The sequence below is a fragment of the Diadema setosum genome, chromosome 6 (genome assembly GCF_964275005.1).
Source record: "Diadema setosum chromosome 6, eeDiaSeto1, whole genome shotgun sequence".
Classification (NCBI taxonomy): domain Eukaryota; kingdom Metazoa; phylum Echinodermata; class Echinoidea; order Diadematoida; family Diadematidae; genus Diadema; species Diadema setosum.
The window spans coordinates 20673332-20693212 of record NC_092690.1 but is presented as its reverse complement, the minus strand read 5'-3'; the positions used below and the strand labels follow the sequence as shown (position 1 = coordinate 20693212).

Sequence of the window (19881 nt, the reverse complement as noted above, 5' to 3'; positions counted from 1 at the left end):
CAGAAATTGCACTTTTTCTCCACACCTGTACCTTGAAAATTACTCATTGCCTAAATGTATGAATGGGTCAAAGTCGAGTTAAAGTCCTTAAATCCCTAGATACATGCTCTCCTATTCATCCAATTAAACCTAGGTCAAGGAAGGTGAACATTCAACACATTTGTGACAAACTTGTCATTTCAATATTTTGCCAATTTTGTGAAAATGTAATCACACATTGTCCACATGTACTATCTAGACCTATTGGGAAAATCATGCATTATGGCGGAGGCATACCAGTCGCCAAAGCGACATTTCTAGTTGAAATGTATTTCTCTCTCTCTCTCCCTCTCTATCCCTTATCCTTTCTATCTCTTTCACTTTCTCTCTAGATATATTTCTCTATTTATTTTTCTCTTTCAATTATTCTTCTTCCCCAGCTCTGATTAAAGACACTTTTACTATTTGCATAGGATAACAAAAACCCAGCTTTAGTGCTTCAAAATAGTTCTAAAATGTGAGTTAGGGATAGAAACAATGAATGTAAAATGCTGATCAGTATAATCAAGGTTAGGTAAAAATATGAAGAGTTTGTTTGCAAAAACCGATAAGTCCATATTTGCCAAATGGAGATATTTGCGATTAAAGGTCAAGAAAAACAAAGAGAATAATAAGAAAATTTTTGCTTCTTTTGAACATAACTTCAAAAATATACCTCTTTGTCCCCGCCGAATGAGTTCGAGCAGGGGACTATGAAACGGGCTCCATACGTGTGTGTGTCCGTGTGTCCGTCCGTCTGTCTGTCCGTCCGTCTGTCTGTCTGTCTGTGCGTCCGTGTGTGATCAAAATGTTCAATTTGCTACTTCTCTGTCATTTATGAGCCAATTTTGATTCTGTTTGCTTTATATGATAGCACTACATGGGAGCTTTGAAACTTCTACACAGAATTTCAGTTGTGACCTTTGACCTTGACCTTTGACCTATATTGTACATTTTGCTTCAAAATGCTACTCCTTCGCCATTTCTAACCTGATTTCGATTCCATTTGCTTTATGTGATGGCACTAGGTGAGGGCTTCAAAACTTCTACACAGAATTTTGACCTTTGACTTCTTTGACCTTTGACCTTGATTTTTGACCTATATTGTACATTGGCTACAAAATGCTACTCCTTCGCCATTTCTAACCCGATTTCAATTCCGTTTGCTTTATGTGATGGCACTAGGTGAGGGCTTCAAAACTTCTACACAGAATTATGACCTTTGACTTCTTTGACCTTTGACCTTGATTTTTGACCTATATTGTACATTTTGCTACAAAATGCTACTCCTTCGCCATTTCTAACCCGATTTCGATTCCGTGTGCTTTATGTGATGTTACTAGATGAGGGCTTCAAAACTTCTACACAGAATTTTGACCTTTGACTTCTTTGACCTTTGACCTTGATTTTTGACCTGCATTGTACATTTTGCTACAAAATGCTACTCCTTTGCCATTTCTAACCCAATTTCATTTCCGTTCGCTTTATGTGATGGCACTACAGTCTGTAGGTGAGGGCTTCAAAACTTCTACACAGAATTTTGACCTTGGACTTCTTTGACCTTTGACCTTGATTTTTGACCTATATTGTACATTGGCTACAAAATGCTACTCCTTCGCCATTTCTATCAAAACCTGATTTCGATTCCGTTTGCTTTTTGTGATGGCACTAGGTGAGGGCTTCAAAACTTCTACACAGAATTTTGACCTTTGACTTCTTTGACCTTTGACCTTGATTTTTTACCGATATTGTACATTTTGCTACTAAATGCTACTTCCGGCGGGGACATATTTTACGCACCGCGTAATTTCTACTTTTCCTTGTTTATGTAGTGACCAATATATCATTTAAAAGGTATTATTTTGTACTTTATGACAGAGATCGTACTTCAAAATCTTCAAAAATGGACTTATCAGTTTTTGCAAACAAACCCTTCATATGTGCAAAATGTGAACGATAGTTTTATCAAAATTATTTCTAGAATAAACCATCTTCATCTACGGTTTATTGAGAAAAATAGTGATATCGCCTTAGCTCCCTATATCTTAGGCTTTAATGCAAAATTTTAATGTAGTAGAATGTTTTGTGATACAACTGACCTACACATATGCATCAAATGTGATATAACTCAAACATTTTTAAATTGCTGCTCCTAATGGTAAACAGTGGCTCAAAAGTTTAGCCTCTCTCACTCTCCCACTCATATATCCATCTTTCTCTCTTAAGCTCTACTTCCCTTTTACCTCTCATACTGTCCAAGTCTGTCTGTCTCTCCTGTAGCGTAAAACACATGCAATACATTTGCACCATTTTTTGCGGTGGTGTTTGACTAACCTTATTTCCCCAGTATCCCACTCGGCCAGCAACGAATCAATGCACCTCTTGCTTGATTAGAGCTTGGCTTTTCCCCACGTTCCTGACTCTGTTTCATTTTAAGTAGAGTGGATGACTTTTCTACCAGAGAAAGTGAGCAGGAAAAAAAAAAGTGGGCCGCAGTTGAAATGGAAGCACATTTGGTAGACAGGAGTATAATATTATGTAAATGGGAGATTGATTTTATGTGCTGTTTGAATCTGAGATTGATCCTGCTGTAATCAGTATACCAGTAGACATAACGATAACTGAATCAGTGTGATTGATATAGCCATATCTTCCATAATATTTTGTGTTAGGGTTATGGTTAGGGTCAAGGTTAGGCTTTGGCTTTCCTAGTCACTTGACTATGTTGGCAGAAATGATGAGTACAAGACCGACAACTTCGAACAAACTCCATAACTTGGCAAATTTACAGAGTAAATGACCAGTGTTACTCCGCGAGTCAATGGAATATTATTGTTGGCAAATATAGTTAATATGTGACCAGCAACACTCGTAATCAATGTCCTATTATATTGGAAAGATAATTAACATCAGGATGTAGCAACACTGTCTTGTTTAAGTCAGATCCTTATATTGGCAAATTTAATGAAATAAGCTACTAACACTGCTAGTCAATCCTCAATCTTCACAAAATATAAAGAATACAAGAATCACAAAAATGTTTTTGTTAGTTACCTTCCTGTGTTACTAATATTCAATATATGTGACCCTGCATCACAAAATGCACAGAAAGTCGCCAGACATGAAATTTTAGTTAAGGGCATAATCTAAAAGAGCAGACTTTAAGCTTTAAAATGATGTATAATTCAAATAAAATAGACTCTCTTAACCTATCTAAATATTGAAAAGAAAACACACACTCAGGAAAAGTGTGAACTGAGAAAAGAGGCTCTGAAGTACAGTAGTGTCTATTCAAGCGCTAAATCTTTACCAAGCCGCGCTGGCTGTGCAACGAATGGGACAAAAAAACAGGATGTAAACCACCAGAGTAACAACAATGAAGGGATTATCAGATTAAACTGAAATTGAACATGCCTTATTAACACATTCTGTTCATAACTGATGCTAACTTTCAAAGCAGTAGCATCATCCTTTCAAAAGTTATTTAAGTTGAAAGTGAAGTGTGTGTACAAGGTTTTTAAGAAATGAAAAGGGGACTCTTAAAACACACCTAATCACACTATTCTACCAAAAAGTGTTCAAGATAAACTCCTAAAAAACACACTTTCCTGCCCATTTTATGATCCCAAATTTTAGCATAATGTAGGAGAAGACTTGCTCTTTCAGAAAATATGAAAAAGTCAAGATCGGTTAGGTCGACCCATTTCACCTATTTTCAGTCCTCACACAAAATCAGTGTGTGCGACTTTTTGTTCGTTTTGTGGTGCACGGTCACATATGACCACTGACTGCTAATGATATTCCTATATTGCAAAGAGGGCCTTACAATCATTCCATGTCTGTGGTGAGAAAAATAGCAAGCCTGTGCAGAGAAAGATAACCCTTACTATAAGGTGTCTCACTGCTGAGAGCTTTCAATATTCATCAACTTCAGAGCTGTCATAAGTAATATGGGGCTAATGGAAGAGGGAAGTGTGTTTTTCCACCCTTACTGTATTACTACAGTGATGATTTGTTTTGCTGCCCCCAGTCAGTGCATATGCATTATGTATGTATGTATAGCCCATGTGTGTAAGTATGTACAGTATGTGTATGTATGTGTGTATGTGTTTTTTATATGTATGTGTTAAGTTTTTGAGTGTATATGTGATGTATATGTCTGTATGTATGCATGCATTTATGTATGTGTATGTGTATGTATGTATATCTGTATAGAGAGAAAAATAGAGAGGGAGAGAGAAATAAAGATAGACAGACAGACAGACAGACAGACAGATACATACACATATAGATACTTGCACGGAGGTAAATATTTCATGAGAGTATGATACAACAATGAATGACAAGGACATGATTTTCACATTTGGCTGCGCTAATCTCCAGACCTATTACACCAGCAAGGCAAAATGTGAGAGATATAATTTATCAGACATTTGATGGGCTGTGTTAGGTGTATAGGGGGAAATAATACACTTATAGCAAACAGTGATCGATGAGAAATGGGACAGGTTGGTTGTGTTCCTGCTTGGAAAAAAGGATTGGCTTGCTGTCTTACTAAGATGTGAAATGAATGGTTCATGATGGATAAGATTAGTGCCTATTCCAACTATTGATGGTGAGTTCCTCTGCTGATCCAAGCAAGTGCTTTAGTAACTGTCATTCTTGAACAGCAGCACAGTTGCCTCTGATACGCAGGTTGAGAGGTGTTGACGAACACCATGGATACACCAGTGTGTGTAGCATGAGCAATAGTGCAAGCACAGCACAACACAACACCGGCTTTACACCAGCTTCTTGGTGGTATAATGAGACCTTTTGTGAAGAAAGTGATAGAGCAGATATTTTGAGCAACATAACACCAGAACAACACCAGTGTGTAGGTAAATGGAGTGTGTAATGCTGCCTTTAAGCATACGTGTATATACAGAGTATAATGTAGTGTTATTGGCAACATAACACTAGGGCTACACAAGTGTTAAACAAAATCATTAGTAAGGTGTAATGATGCCTTTGTGCAGAGAATGCAAAGACTAGCAGCTTCAAGACACTAGAGGAAAAGCAATGATATACACCAAGGATATATTCCAGTGTGAACAACATTGTACCAGTTGCAGATGAAACAGAAACCCAGCTTTAGTGCTTCAAAATAGTTATGAAATGTGAGTTAAGCATAAAAACAACCATTGTAAAAATTTTAATCAGAATAATCAATGTTAAGTATTGTTAAATATAAAAAAATGTATATAATAGTTATAATAAAATTGTTTCTAGACTAAACCGTCCACAGTTATGGTTTAATGAGAGAAACAGTGATATCTCCCTATATTTTAGGTTTTATTGCAAAATAATGATAGGATATTTTGTGATACAACTGACCTCCATATATATGCATCAAATGTGATAACTTGAAAAATTTTAAAATCACTGGTCCCAAAGGTAAACTGTACCTTTAAGCATGCTGATATCATGACATAGATAATAGGAACACAGACATCTAGATATTGAATACCAATGTCAGGATTACATCTGTGTTTCTGTTAATGAAAGATATATTCTGTTTGGGGGAAGACTGCCAGGTTTACACCAAAGTGTATAATTACACCACCTCTATGAACACAGTGCAGAGATATTGATTGTAAGCTCTGATTATGTAATACCAAGTGTAACAGCAGTCTCTCTTTTTTTTTTTTTTCATCTGTCAGTTGCATAACACCAGACCATTGCTGTATTGTCTCTCTAAATATGTAATTTAAAATAATAACAACTATGATGGCTGTATACAATAGTGCTAAAAAAAATATTTGCTACTCTGTTTGCTAGATCATATTTTAAGAATTTGGTTATTACTCTGCACAAATCAGTACTGTAATAAGCACTGAAGGCCATAAAGTCATATCTTCACTGTGATATCAATTTTTGAATACCAGAGAAGCAAATATACAGTCAACATGCTCCAGTGATTTCATATTACCTAGGATCCAATGTGTACCCCATCACCATAAAAGCTTAATAACATGAGTATAAATATATGATTCCCTGATATTGGCATTATGAAATTCTCTATATGCAGTGATAGATAATTTGTCCCATTTTAAAGGGGAAGGCTAGTAACTGATCAGTGGGAATCAGTGGAAATGCTGGGAGATGATTGTTCCAATCCTTATGGGATTCATTCAAGAGTACATTATCATATCTATTGTTGTGTGAAAACTATTTGCTTCAGAATGGTCTCATATTCAAGTAATGTGCAGTTTAATGTTTCCAGGTAAGCGTCCCTGGTCAGTGACGGGGCATTAATAATTGATCAGGTACTAGCCTTCCCCTTTAATCTACAAAATGCATTACAGTAATGGAATGGAAGCTGGCCACCAGAGGTTGGAAAACTTGGCTGTGAGGTTCAGATGAAGTTCACCATGCATGAGTCATGGCTTACATTTGATACAGTAGGTCAATGCAAACCACCTTTTTGAAATGTTTCATCAAAAAGGGGGAAAACACAGATTTTCAAGTTGTTCTTAAAATTTGATATTTGGACAGGGAAAAGTGAAGTTTCAACCTGTCAACCATCATAGCAAATGTCATGTTTTCTTCTTCTTCTTTTTTCAGTCAAATCACATTATCTGTCAGATTTCTCAGATCTGGTGTTGCAACTTTATGAGGATAGAATTATAATGGGTTACAGGCAAATGAGAAAGCAGGGTTGGATCAAAGACTACAAGATATCTGCACCACAATGTCAAACCCAGGTGTTAGACCGTGGCAGGAAGCAATACCGCTTGACCAGAACAAAGCACAATAACAACATACAAAGATTATCTCACCGTGATGCAACTTTCTACCAGCAAAATTTTAACGAGGGTAGGAGCACTTGATAGCAACTGTTACATAATATCTGAAGTAGAGGAGGCATTTTGCTCTTGAGTGAATTTGCAACCACTGCCCTAGTTCATCATAAAGTGATCATGCTCTTAAAGATATCATATTTGTGCCCCCCCCCCTTTCTGATGAAACTTGAAGCAGGGCGGATATTTAATGCTGGTCAATGACCTTCCGATCCATATCTAAGCCCAACTTTGAATTGTTTACTTATAATTTCTATCTTTCTTTGAGCACTGGACATAATCTTTTGTGTACATAAAGCGCTTTTGAGAATCTGTTCTTGGCTTGAATTGTGCTACATAAAATGTATTATTATTATTATTATTATTATTATTATTATTATTATTATCATCATCATCATTATTATCATCACTTATTGTTGCTATTATTATTGTTATCATCATCATCATCATCATCATTATCATTGTTATTATTATTATTCCTATTGATATGATCTAAAACTAATATCTGAATAAAGAATATGCTGTTACTCAGTGATGTGCACATTGGAGCCAGCAAATTATTGATTGAAAGCCAGCAATTATTGAGTGACCTTGCCAAAGACTAAATGAAATGAACTGGAATTGAAATATGTATGACTTTTCAGTGAAAACACACATAACATTGAAGTCACGTTGGAAAATCCTCATTGGTAAAAAGGCAAAGAAATATTAATTTTTTAAATTTTGTTTATGAGCACAGTACTACTGTATATGCCAAATATTTCACGAGGTTTTTATTTTTCGCGAATTTCGTGAGTCAGGTCCTATTTGCGAAATTAAAGCTACGTGAAAGTATTGACTCTGATCCTGATGTGAATGAGTCGTACACGTGTACCCTTCTGCGTTCAGTAATCTCTAAAAAAGGAAGAGTGAAAATCTTCACTCTTGAAGGAGTGAATAACAGAAAAGTGTGAGTTTCTAGCGAAACTGGAGTGAATTTTGAGTGAAAATGTTCATTTTCACTAATTTTAGAGTGACCTCAGGGATCACTTGAAGATTATGGAGTGATCCTTAGGTCACTCCAAAATGAGTCAAAATGAATATTTTCACTCAAAATTCACTCCAGTTCACTCTTTTCTGTTATTCACTCCTTCAAGGGTGCACATTTTCACTCTTCTTTTTTTAGAGAGTACAGGACTCCGCAATCGCGAATTTAACCACTCGCGAAATCGTCGTTCATTTTAAGAATAGAAAATTGATCTAATTTCTGATGCCTGAAAAGATCAATAATGGACATTAAGAAATGCTACTTTTAACAATTTTCTAAATACAAACATAGTATTACACAAATATCGCAACCCATTTGTACATTCATGAAAAAGAATTAAAGGTCAAGTTCCTGCACATAAAACATAGCATCCTGTTTACCGATCTGCATTTGAAAACATATTTATATAATGCCATTCCATGGAGGTATGACAGTATATTGATTAAGTGTACATGCCTAGAGTGACAAGTCAAGAGAGAATGACAGAAAGAGAAAGAAAGAGGGGGAGAGTGAGAGGAAGAAAAGGGAGGGAAGGAGGGAGAAAGAATAGAGAAAGAGAAATGCTGTAAAACACGATATTTTCACGGCATGAAATTTTCGTGAATTGGAGCCAACGGCCTTTTTTTCGGCATGAAATTTCCGCGAGTTGCCTCTAACATTCAATGTATAGAGTGTATACAAAAACTTTCACATGCATTTAATTTCGTGAATCTTGGCTCTCATGAAATTCACAAAATTAAAATGCACATGAACATTCTTTGTTTTACAGTAAAGAGGAAGCAAGATGGAGCAAAATAGATAAATAGAGGGGGAGAGAGAGAGAAGAGAGAGAGAGAAAAGGAGGGAGAGATAGAAGGAGAGACAAAGGAGAGAGAGGAGAAGGAAAGAGAGAGAGAGAGATGGAGAGAAAGAGATGAGAGAATGTAGCAATCTTCTGATTATGTTTGCAATCTATTGATTGGGAAGTGGGAAGAAATATAGGGCAGGGTAACTATGTTTACCTACACCTTGCTGTTTGATATCAAATAAAGATTTATGTCAATCTTTACCTGCTGTTTGCCGTTTAGTGTCAAATCTAGGCAAGACTCTTATATTACCCGAGATTTTTACTCCCACCTCACAGCAAACTTGATTGAATTGAGATCTGATTGTGCCCACATGAATCAATACAAGAGTAGTTTGGAATAGTGTAAATTTTCAGCAGAAGGTTATCAAGGGGGGTGTACCTGATACAAATGTGTAGGTGCTTTGATATTCTTTCTTTGTGCAGATACTGTCTTTCAATATAATTTGGAATGATGTATTTTATTTTTTTCAGCAGAAAGACATCAGTGTACCTGATAGGTGCTTTAATATTCTTTCTTTTTGCAGATATTGTCTCATTTTCTGTTCTCTGAAAACTCTTACTTTCCTGTCTCATGTGAACGACCACAAACTGTAGACTCGGCAGAATTTTTGCCCTTCCTGCAAGCTTTTGTTGTGAAGGACGTGGAAGCAAATCCCTACTTTATAATTCAAGGGAACTACTGTGAAAGAAATAAATATTTAAATAAGAAGAATGATGAAAATTCCATGAAGTTGTCTTGTTTCTATTGACTTGTTATACTTATCCATGTTTGGAAGGAAGCTGTCAATCATCAGAGATGACCACTGTTACTTTTTATAGTATTTTGTCTTTTTCTCTGTTGGTTTTATGCCAGAATTACTGCAGGTTTCACAGAAAGTACTATTTTTCTCAAATTGTACTACACTCATGTCTATTACAGGAAAAGTGATATTGCTGTGTTTCCACACACACACACACACACACACACACACACACACACACAAGCCTTTGCATCAAACCTCATAATACTGCAGGGTGCTATTTATATGGTTGACATCCCTGAAAAATGGGTAAATATGTACTGGCTTATATGGAGAGTTTGTAAGCTCAGTCCGTCAATCTGCAAGACGAAACAAAAAAAAAAGTACACATTTTCACACAGGAAGAACAGAGAGAGAGGGAGAAGAGACAAAAAGGTAGAGATATTGAGAGAATGTTTGCATTTCTGAAGTCTTTTCATTAAAGCATTGTAGGTGCAGCTTGGGCATTTCTATTTCTTGTTTTAAAAAGCGGGTAAAGTAAGACTAAATTTGTGTTTTCAGTGACAGAAAGACAATGCAGACATCCAGAAGTATAGAGGAAGACATTTCTATTCTGCCCGGGGCATAGTATCTGTGGTAATGCTTTTGTTTCAAACAAACATGGATTCTGAGGAGAGAACTTGCATTTTTAACGTCTTTACAAATGTAGCTTCAAACTGACACAGTCTTACTGGATTCTAAGCATTTGACATGAATTTCACTATTTGGGAATGGAGAAATTAGAGAGCCTGTAACTGGATCAGGTGTTTATAGAAATGGTCGTTTTGGTGGTAGATTGTCCCCGCGTTCACACTGGTCCCCGCGATGCGGGGACAGCCACAGGAGATCTTATCTTTTTTACGGCTGACCGTTCACATTGGTATCTCATCTGTCCCCGAGCTGTGGGGGCATTTTGGGGCTTGGAGCGAGTTCTGCCACTTGAATCCAGGCATAGCGCATGCGAACATTTGATGACCACAGCTGGACGCTATCAATTGCGCCCCAAGGTCACTCTCCCCTCCAAATCTTGTCCCCGTACCCGACTTGCTTCGCGTACCCGACTTGCTTCGCGGGGACGAGGGGACAAGTCCCAGCGAGCATTCACATTATGGGGCTCGGGACTTTCCCCGCGTCGCGGGGACCAATGTGAACGCGGGGTCAGGAGAGGGGCTCAGATGGGAGCGAAAGGGGTAATGGCTGTTTGGGAGACAAGGGGGAGGGGAATTATTATGAACTTTACCCTATTATTGAACCATCTCACTGTTATCTCCTCCAAGGAGATACTGTTTTTGCCAACATTATTGTATTTGTTTGTTGGTCTGTGTGCATGTTAGCAATATTAGGCTCATTTCAAAATGACTGATTAGATTTTGGGGAAGTTTGCAGAATAGTTGTGGCATGATAAAAGGAGCAGGTGAGTGATTTTGGTGATGATTGAGAAAATTATCCAGGGGGCATTTCATGAAGAGCTTTGGTGGGATATTTTTCTGACAAACTGTTACAAGCTACTGAAATCATTGCATCTGATTGGCTGAGAGCAAATTTGTCTGACAACTTTGGTAGACAAAATGCTCCATGAAATGCCCACTTGATCTAAGATATTTTTGAGGATGCATGCCGAGTTTTATATGCATTAGCGACCTTATGGCGTTGACAGAGGTTTGTGCTCGCTGGCATTTCTAGTTGTCCTATAAACCCCCTTTTGGTCATAAATGATGAAGAGATTCCTGGAAGTATATGCCATGCCCTGCTCATGCAAAGTAATGAGTGTGTAATGGGGAGAAGTCTTTCTCCTTGTTCCTGTTACTAGAGTAATGCATAAACCAGGCCTCTCAGAGGGGTTAGATGATACGTACCCACGTTTGTTGCTGCCATGAAAATTAAATATTAATTGTAAGTAGAAGCATGATCTTCACAAAAATGACAGGAAGGAATATAATGTGGGTAAAATTTATCAAAAAGGGCATGGAGCTGATAACGTCCTGCAAGTGCGATGAAGTTTAGGAATGCGACAAATTTTAGGAGTGCGTTAAAAGAGCTACGCTGTCATGTCATTAACACGCTTGTGTGTATGGGTAACATAGCTTACCCTTTGCCGACCTCTCTGTATTGTATTGCATGCGAATACTCCTGCCTATTAAGTGCTCATGCAGATGTGTGTGTGTGTGTGTGTGTGTGTGTGTGTGTGCATAGTATGTGCTTGTGCATATGTATGTGAGGGAGAGAGTGAGTGTTCTTGTGTAAGGTTTCATAGAGATAGGGGTGTGTTCAGAAACATAGATTATAGATGGATTGAATGAGGTTTATAATGTTTGTGTGTATGGGGGGGGGGCATTTGGGCTTGCGAACGTGTTGTCAATCATTGGATAAATCAAGGGAAGGGGTCTGTTGAAATATGAATAACAAGTCATTAGTGTTCAAATTCATGAAATTCTTCTGTCGAGATGTTTCATGAATTTGAATAACAAAGCAGTACCCGCTGCATGCTATAAGGATTAGAACCAACACTTGCTGTCGGGCGAAAGCTCGGTGGTCTAGTGGAGATGACGCCTACATTGTATCTGGTGATCAGGAGGTCGTAGGTTCGAATCCTGCTCGAGTATGTACGCCCATGATTTTTATCATGGCTACTACTAAAACACTGATCAATTCAGTGCTTATTTACGTCATGTGGGGCAATTTGTCAATCAGTTGCAAAGTCATTAGTGCTTGCCTTGTTATGTTGTGGGATTACTTTCACATTTTGAGCATCTGGTTGTTGAATCAAGCCAAATATGTGGGAATATGAATAACAAGTCTGAAGTGCCAAGCATGTATGGTTGATGGCTTAATTTGCACAAAAAGGAAAGACGAGTTTCTACATGAAATTCATTATATCAAGGAGAAAAAAAAAACTGTCGGTTGGACTAATGTGTGTGATTTTAGTGTCTAAGAATTTGTACATGTTTGTTTGAAAAGCCATGTTGACCTGTCTTTTAATAGAAGCAATTTCTACTTTGTAATAGTAAAAAAGGAATGTTTGTATTATCATTTGCTTGCATTGAAAAGAAGTAATTTCAACAAAACATTTTTGTATATGTTGAGATTTGACTTTCCTTCAATTTGTCTTCCTCTCAGAAATGAAATTTGTCGGATCGCAACTGCTGATTTGTGTATGTTGTATGTGTATGTATTCAGTGATTTTTTCCCCCTTTTCAGTCTTTGTTTTAAGTTTGAAGTGTAGAAACAGGAACTTAAAATGGAGCTTAGTGGAGCCAAGAAGAGAAATGACTCAATGTATCAGTGAATAGACAGGATGTTTCTGTTATTGTTGGAAATGGTATCTGGCAATTGACTGGCAGTGTTGCAGTCTGCATCCAGCGATGGTTTCAAAGGAGCTCTTCGAGGGGATGAAGAAAGTTTCTTGGTTTAAAGAGATGGTATAGGTTTGGTTGAGGTTTCCGACTTCAGGTTTCCAACTTTTTTTGTGATATAACAAGAAACCTCTTATGATATGAAAGAGCATACAATTCTAAGAGGAACTCAAAGTTTATTTTATGAAAATTGGTTCTGAAATGGCTGAGATATCCAAAATAAAGCAATCCTAAATAAAGGTTGGATCCACCTTTATGGATCATTTTGTTTTGCTTTATTTTTGGATACCTTGGCCATTTCAAAACCAATTTTCATAAAATAACTTGAGTTCCTCTTAGCATTGTATGCTCTTTAATATTTTATAAGTGGTTTTGTCTTTATCTTGCAAAATGTTAAAAGCTGAATTCCCATCTCAACGAAAATTATACCATTCCTTTAAAAGGTCCCATTCTGTGAGTGCATTAAATTTTGGGTGCTGTTCGTTATTCCGAAAGTTCGCTATTCCAAAGGTTCGTTATTCCGAAGGGTCGTTAATACGAAACACGCAAATTTCCTATACCTAGAGGTTCGCTAATCCGAAAATGAAAAAAGGTTCGTTAATCCGAAAATTTGTGGCGTTATTCCGAAGGTTCGTTACTCCGAAGATTGGTTAATTCGAAAATGAAATTCGGAACAATGAACCTTCGGAATAACGAATCTTAGGAATAAAGAGTCTTCGGAATAACGAACCTTCGGAATAACGAGCTGTAACCTAAATTTTCATGATGTATGCATCTCGTCATAGCTATCTCCCTCTTTGTTTTGCTCTATTTCTTCAGAGCTGCAGGACAGGAAGTCACCTGAAGTATCATCAGCAGGACCAAGCCCGGGGTCACCCTTCAAACAGGGCGAGCCTCGGACCCCGGAGACCCAGAAGCTGACCAACCTGCCCAGTCGACCACCGGTCAAGCTGGAGTTTGAAAACATCGCATACAGCATACAGCAGGGGGACTGTTGCAAAAGAAACAGAGGTATGTGTATGAATGTCATCATTTTTGCTCACAGTTTAAAGTGATCGTATAGTTTTGGTTGAGACCTAATTTCAGGTTTCTAACATTTTTTTAAAGAGATAATGAGAAACCTCTTGCGAAATATGAAAGAGCATGTAATTCCACGAGAAATTCAATGTTTATTTGACGAAAATTGGTTTTGAAATGGCTGAGATATCCAAAACAGAGCGATTCTAGTAAAGTGTGGGACCCACACTTTATTACGATCGCTTTGTTTTACTTTGTTTTTGGATGTTTCAGTCATTCCAAACCCGATTTTCATCGAATAAACTTTTAATTCCTCCTATGATGGTATGCACTGTACTATTTCGTAAGTGTTTTCTTTCTTATCTTGCAAAAAGTTAAAGCCCAATTCTCATCTCCACCAATACTGTACCATCCCTTTAAGATTCGGCCCCCTGCAGAACTCTGGAAGTGATGTACCAGCAGCTAGAAAATGTAGCCAATCAGCAACCACTGGAACTGTGCTGCTCCTCAAACCCCCATTAACAATCACTATCGTTGTCCCGTCTGAACACCGGCACCTTATTTCAACTCATTTGCACTCATATAAAACCTACTTTGCACCTGGCTTAGCAGTACCCTCCATTATGACACCACTAGCACCATCCCAATTCTCTCCAATCTTACAGCCGATAGCACCTTGCCAATATCCTCCATCTAACACCACTGGCACTTTCAATCTCCTGTTATCCTATCATGAGTAGCATACTGTCACCCTGCCAGGATGTTTACTACCAGCTTAGCTGCACCCTCAGTCACCCTACTGCACCCAGCTTGCCACCATTAGCACCCCATCAAACTTGGCCACCACCCCATTAATGCTTTACTAGTACAGAACATTAAAGAGCACCCCTTCAAAATGAGCTAGCATCCCATCAGAATGCAACAGCAATCTCTAGGACTCTTGTCAGCTTTTTATTAGCACTCTTGTAGTAGCACCTACTTGCAACCACCCATCAACCACTAGCTTGTTTTCTGTACCGAGCAGCACCCTGTCATCACCCACCAGTATCATATCACTGCAAACTACCATACCATACGCCATCCATTGGCACCTCATATCGTCCCAGCTGCGCCATTTTCTACACCTCTGTGCAAGAACTCCCACATTCACCACCAACTCCATTAACGTTTATTAGCACAGCTCTTAAAGCACACTTGTGACACATTTTCGTCTGCTTGCTCGAGGTGATCTCTTTTTTTTTCCTGTCACCCCTTTTTTACTCTTCTATCATTTCAAGTGTAAACATATCAATCACAGTATGTCATTTTATTCTATGAATGAATGCTGTGCATATGTGACCCTGCATCACAAACCCACCAAAAAGTCGCCAAACATGGATTTTTAGTTTAGGGCAGACTCTGAATAGAGCAGACCCTGAGCTTTAAAATGGTGTATAACTCCGTACAAATCAACTTTCCTAACCTACCTCAATGTAAAGAATGTACACACTCTGGAAAAGTGTGAATCACACTAAACTGCTAAAAACTCAATTTCCTGTTTGTTTTATGATCCCAGACTTTAGTATTATGTAGAAGAAGACCTGCTCTTTCAGAAAATATGATAAACGTAAGATTGGCTAGGTTGACCCATTTCACCTATTTTCAGTCTCCACACAAAATCGGTGCATGCGACTTTTTGTTGGTTTTGTGATGCATGGTCACAATTGTACATGGGAAGAGCCGAGTCCTGCTTCGCCGCTGTTCCTGTGGGCAGTTTTATGATTCATGATTGACAAAGTCACTTACCTTTGTCCTGGGAAAGAGCAGCAGACACCAGCTGAAAGTTTGTTGACCTTCCAAGAAAACCCCTCTTAAAGGCGCATTTTAACATTGATTCTACCTCGATAAATCTCAACTGTGTGGTTCTGTACTTATGCTGCAAGTCTCTTCGATATTGTGTGGGAGAAAAAAAATGGTCATGGGGAAAAAAAAAAGCTACTGAGAAATTGAAACAGACTTCCAGAGTGATTGCTGAATTGGTTGAAAAATGAGATAGTTGTGCATAAGCAATCAATGCTTATGTTTTCCCCATGGACAGCTGCATTCAAAATGAACCATTCAGATGTGGGCACAGCAGGGTGATATTATTTTGTTGATACTTATCATGATGGTGAGGGGTATGTATCAAAACCTTTCACTAGATTCATAACATATCACATGAAGCTCAACATTTGTTTTTCCAAATCTAGCTACTACAGTGTCAAATAGAGTGTTTAAGGTGTGATGATCATGTGAGAGGCAATTGTTACGTGATAAAATGAGCGAACTTCTATGGAAGCTTCCTGTGGCTGAGTCACGACAGGTCATTATGTGTGGTTTGCGTTGGTCAACGAAATCTCTAAAATCCTCATGTAGCTTCCTGTGTAATCTGACTTTTACTGAAATAGATGGTTTAAAGGGATGATCTATTCCTCCCCCCCCCCAAAAAAAAAAAAAGATAAAGAGATTGTTTTAGCTCAAGTGAATACAGGAAGGCTTGTGAAATATTATTTCTACTGAAATAGATGTGTTAATGGAAGATCTATTCCCCCCCCCCAAAAAAAAAAAAAAAAAAAAATATTAATAATAATAAATGAAGGGATTATTTGTAGATGAGGTGAATACAGGAAGAGTTGTGAAACATTCTTTTTACTGAAATAGATGGTTTAAAGGGAAGATCTAATCCCCTCTCCCCCCCCCCCCAAAAAAAAAAAAAAACAAAGAGAAAAAGATAAAGGGATTATTTGTTGATGAAGTGAATACAGGAAGGGTTGTGAAACATTATTTTTTTTTACTGAAAGAGAGGGTTTAAAGTTAAGATCTACCCCCCCCCAAAAAAAAAAAAGAAGAAAAAGAAAAAGATTAAGGGATTATTTGTAGATGTTAGTGCATACATTAATGTTTGTAAAACATAATTTCAATGAAAAATTTATGGGAAATTGGACGATCTATTCAATAAGTTGTGAAATTCTCTGCTTTGGGTTGATTTGATCTGCCACCCTCATGTGTTGAGATCTGTGTGTATCATCTTTTTCAGAATAGTGGAACAGTTAAAAAAAAAAGACATAGATGAAATTTCTCACAAGTTTTATGTACATTTGAAAGCACTCATTCTCGTGACATGCACCTGAGGCAAATACTGTTCTCCACACCTTGTGGAAGAGATAGGTTAAAGAGATGGTCTAGTTTTTGGTTGAAATGGGGATTCAGATTTTAACTCTTTGTGAGATAATTCGAAACCACATACATGAAATATTAAAGAGCATACAAAGTTTATTTGTGACCCTGCATCACAGAACCAACAAAAAGTCGCCAGACATTGATTCTTAATTAAGAGCAGATTCTGAAAGAACAGACTTTAAGCTTTAAAATGATGCATAACTCAGTTCAAATGGATTCTCGTAACCTATCTTAATATTGGAAAGAAAGCACACCCTCTGGAAAGTATGAACTGAGAAAAGAGGCTCTGAAGTTCAAGATCTATTCAAGCGCTTTAATAATCTTTAAGGCAAGCCGTGCTAGCTGTGTAATGAATGCAACAAAAAACAAGATGTAAACCACCAGAGCAACAACAATGAAGGGATTATCAGATTAAACTGAAATTAAGCATCTTCTGGTAACACGTTCTGTGGATTATTAATGCCAACTTTCAAAGCTGTAGCACCATCCTTTCCAAAGTTATTAGAGTTGAAAGTGAAGAGTATGGATAGCGTTTTTAAGGAATGAAAAGTGGATTCTATAAGACACAACTAATAACAATATTCTACCAGAAAGTGTTTGAGAAAAGCTGCTAAAAACACAATGTCGTGATCATTTTATGATCCCAAACTTTAGTATAATGTAGAAGAAGACTTGAAGAGTTTGTTTGCAAAAACCGATAAGTCCATATTTGCCAAATGGAGATATTTGCGATTTAAGGTCAAGAAAAATAAAGAGAATAATAAGAAAAATTTTGCTTCTTTTGACCATAACTTCAGAAATATACCTTTATATATAGTGACCAATATATCATTTAAAAGGTATTATTTTATACTTTATGACAGAGATCGTACTTCAAAATCTTCGAAAATGGACTTATCGGTTTTTGCAAACAAACCCTTCACTTGCTCTTTCAGCAAATATGAAAAACTCAAGATTGGCTGGGTTGACGCATTTCACCTATTTTCAGTCCTCACACAAAATCAGTGAGTGTGACTCTTTGTTCGTTTTGTTATGCACGGTCATATGTGATGACAATTGGTTTTGAAATGGCTGAGATACCCAAAAACAAAGCAAAACAAAGTGGTCCTCATAAAAGTTGGGTCCCACCTTTTTTAAGGACCTCTTTTTTTCTGGATATCTCAGCCACTACAAAACTGATATTCATCAAATAAACTTCGAATTCCTCTTAGAATTGTATGCTCTTTCATATTAAGTTGTTGCGGATTATCTCACAGAGAGTTAAAACCTGAATCCCTATTTCAACCAAAACTATACTATCCCTTTAAGCGACTGTTTGATGTCCGTGAAAGAAAAAAAAAAAAGTTTGGGACACTTAGTGCATACTTTCTTTAATCATTCACACACTATGACATCACAGATTGTTGTAGATTTTGCTTCAAAAGAGGGCAGCACATAGTTTTTACCAAAACTTTACAAATGTAAAACTTTTGAACACATTGACAGATTTTTCTCAAAATTTCGCCAAGTGCTTCATAAATGTTGTTGCATTTTGCTGAATACCCATATATGTTCGGTGGAAATTCATCATTTAAAGGTACCATCATGTTATCCTTGGGTGCAAATGTTGTCATTAATGGCTTCCGAATCCTTCTCCGGCAGTGCCCCTTGGTGTCCATGGGGATGTTTCATGAAGCTGTTCTTAAAATTACGAATGACTCAAGAACGTCTTGAACACGTCCTGGTGTGCTATACTTATCAGAATTTCAATAATTCAGCACAAGAACTGATCACCAATCGTTCTTAAGTCATTTTTCGTAAATTTACAAACAGCTTTATGAAACAACCCCCCCCCCCCCCATGTAATATGTCAGATTTTTGAAGGGTTATTCGAAATCTTGACCTTTCTCACTGAAGGAAGCCATAAATGTCATACCTCATCACACTGTGTAAGACAAATTGCTTGTGTAGTCATGGAGATGAACTTGCTGAGGAAGATTTTTTTTTTCAATAATCTTTATTTATTGACATTCAAATCAATGCAAATATATCAGCTGATGCCGTGCTGTACAAACAGAAAAATCACACTTTTTTGACGCAAATACCAACAGTGTTCTACCCAGGAGGTACTTCCTTTCTTACGTAAATAGCACTTTCTGAATGTTGGAAACTAAATCTACCTGGTATTCCAATCATTAAAAATTGATCATTGAAAAGAGAGAGAGAGAAAAAAAAACACAAACACAATTGTACAGTAAAGCAGAATGTCATCATCAAAAGAGAATGTCATCATCTTGTAAATTGCCCAAAGAAATCCACTCTCCCTGCAGCTCTCCACAGCTGCCCCTCCTCATCCTGTAATCTTTTTTTTATTAGTCTTCAACAGGTTAAAACAAGGGCTGTAAGTTGAGATGTGATGATGGAGAAAGATTTGACAGGGTTGCATTTGTAACGAAGCTTTGGCCAAACCGGTAATTACCCCTTGTTTGTTTTAGCAGTAGACATAAATCATGCGGCCTTCTCGATGTCGGGGCTTGAAAAGTGCTGTAATGGTCAAGTGTTATAGATTGCTTGTGTTCAGCACTTTTTCACAGACCCCTGTTCACATCCCAACCTCCGGAAGGTTGGAATCAAGGTAGATTCAAGAATGCTTTGAACATGTAATGTTAACACGTTTAGGACAGGCTAATTTTGCTACAACGCAAATTTCCCATAGACCCTTGCCCGAGTATTTTTTCATTTCATTTCAATTTATTTTCATATTTCTCATATATATCACTATATAAAGTAAATTGATGCGAAATTTATACAGAACATAATT

The 19881-nt window shown here is 37.4% G+C and overlaps 1 protein-coding gene across 1 annotated transcript in view; it reads left to right on the top strand.

The window, feature by feature from the left end:
- Window positions 1-19881, top strand: part of LOC140229627 (ATP-binding cassette subfamily G member 4-like) — a 104962-nt gene that overhangs the window by 43898 nt on the left and 41183 nt on the right. The window contains exon 2 of the mRNA XM_072309875.1: window positions 13686-13877. Within this exon, the coding sequence (XP_072165976.1) occupies window positions 13686-13877 (192 nt within the window). The remainder of the gene's footprint in view (window positions 1-13685; window positions 13878-19881) is intronic.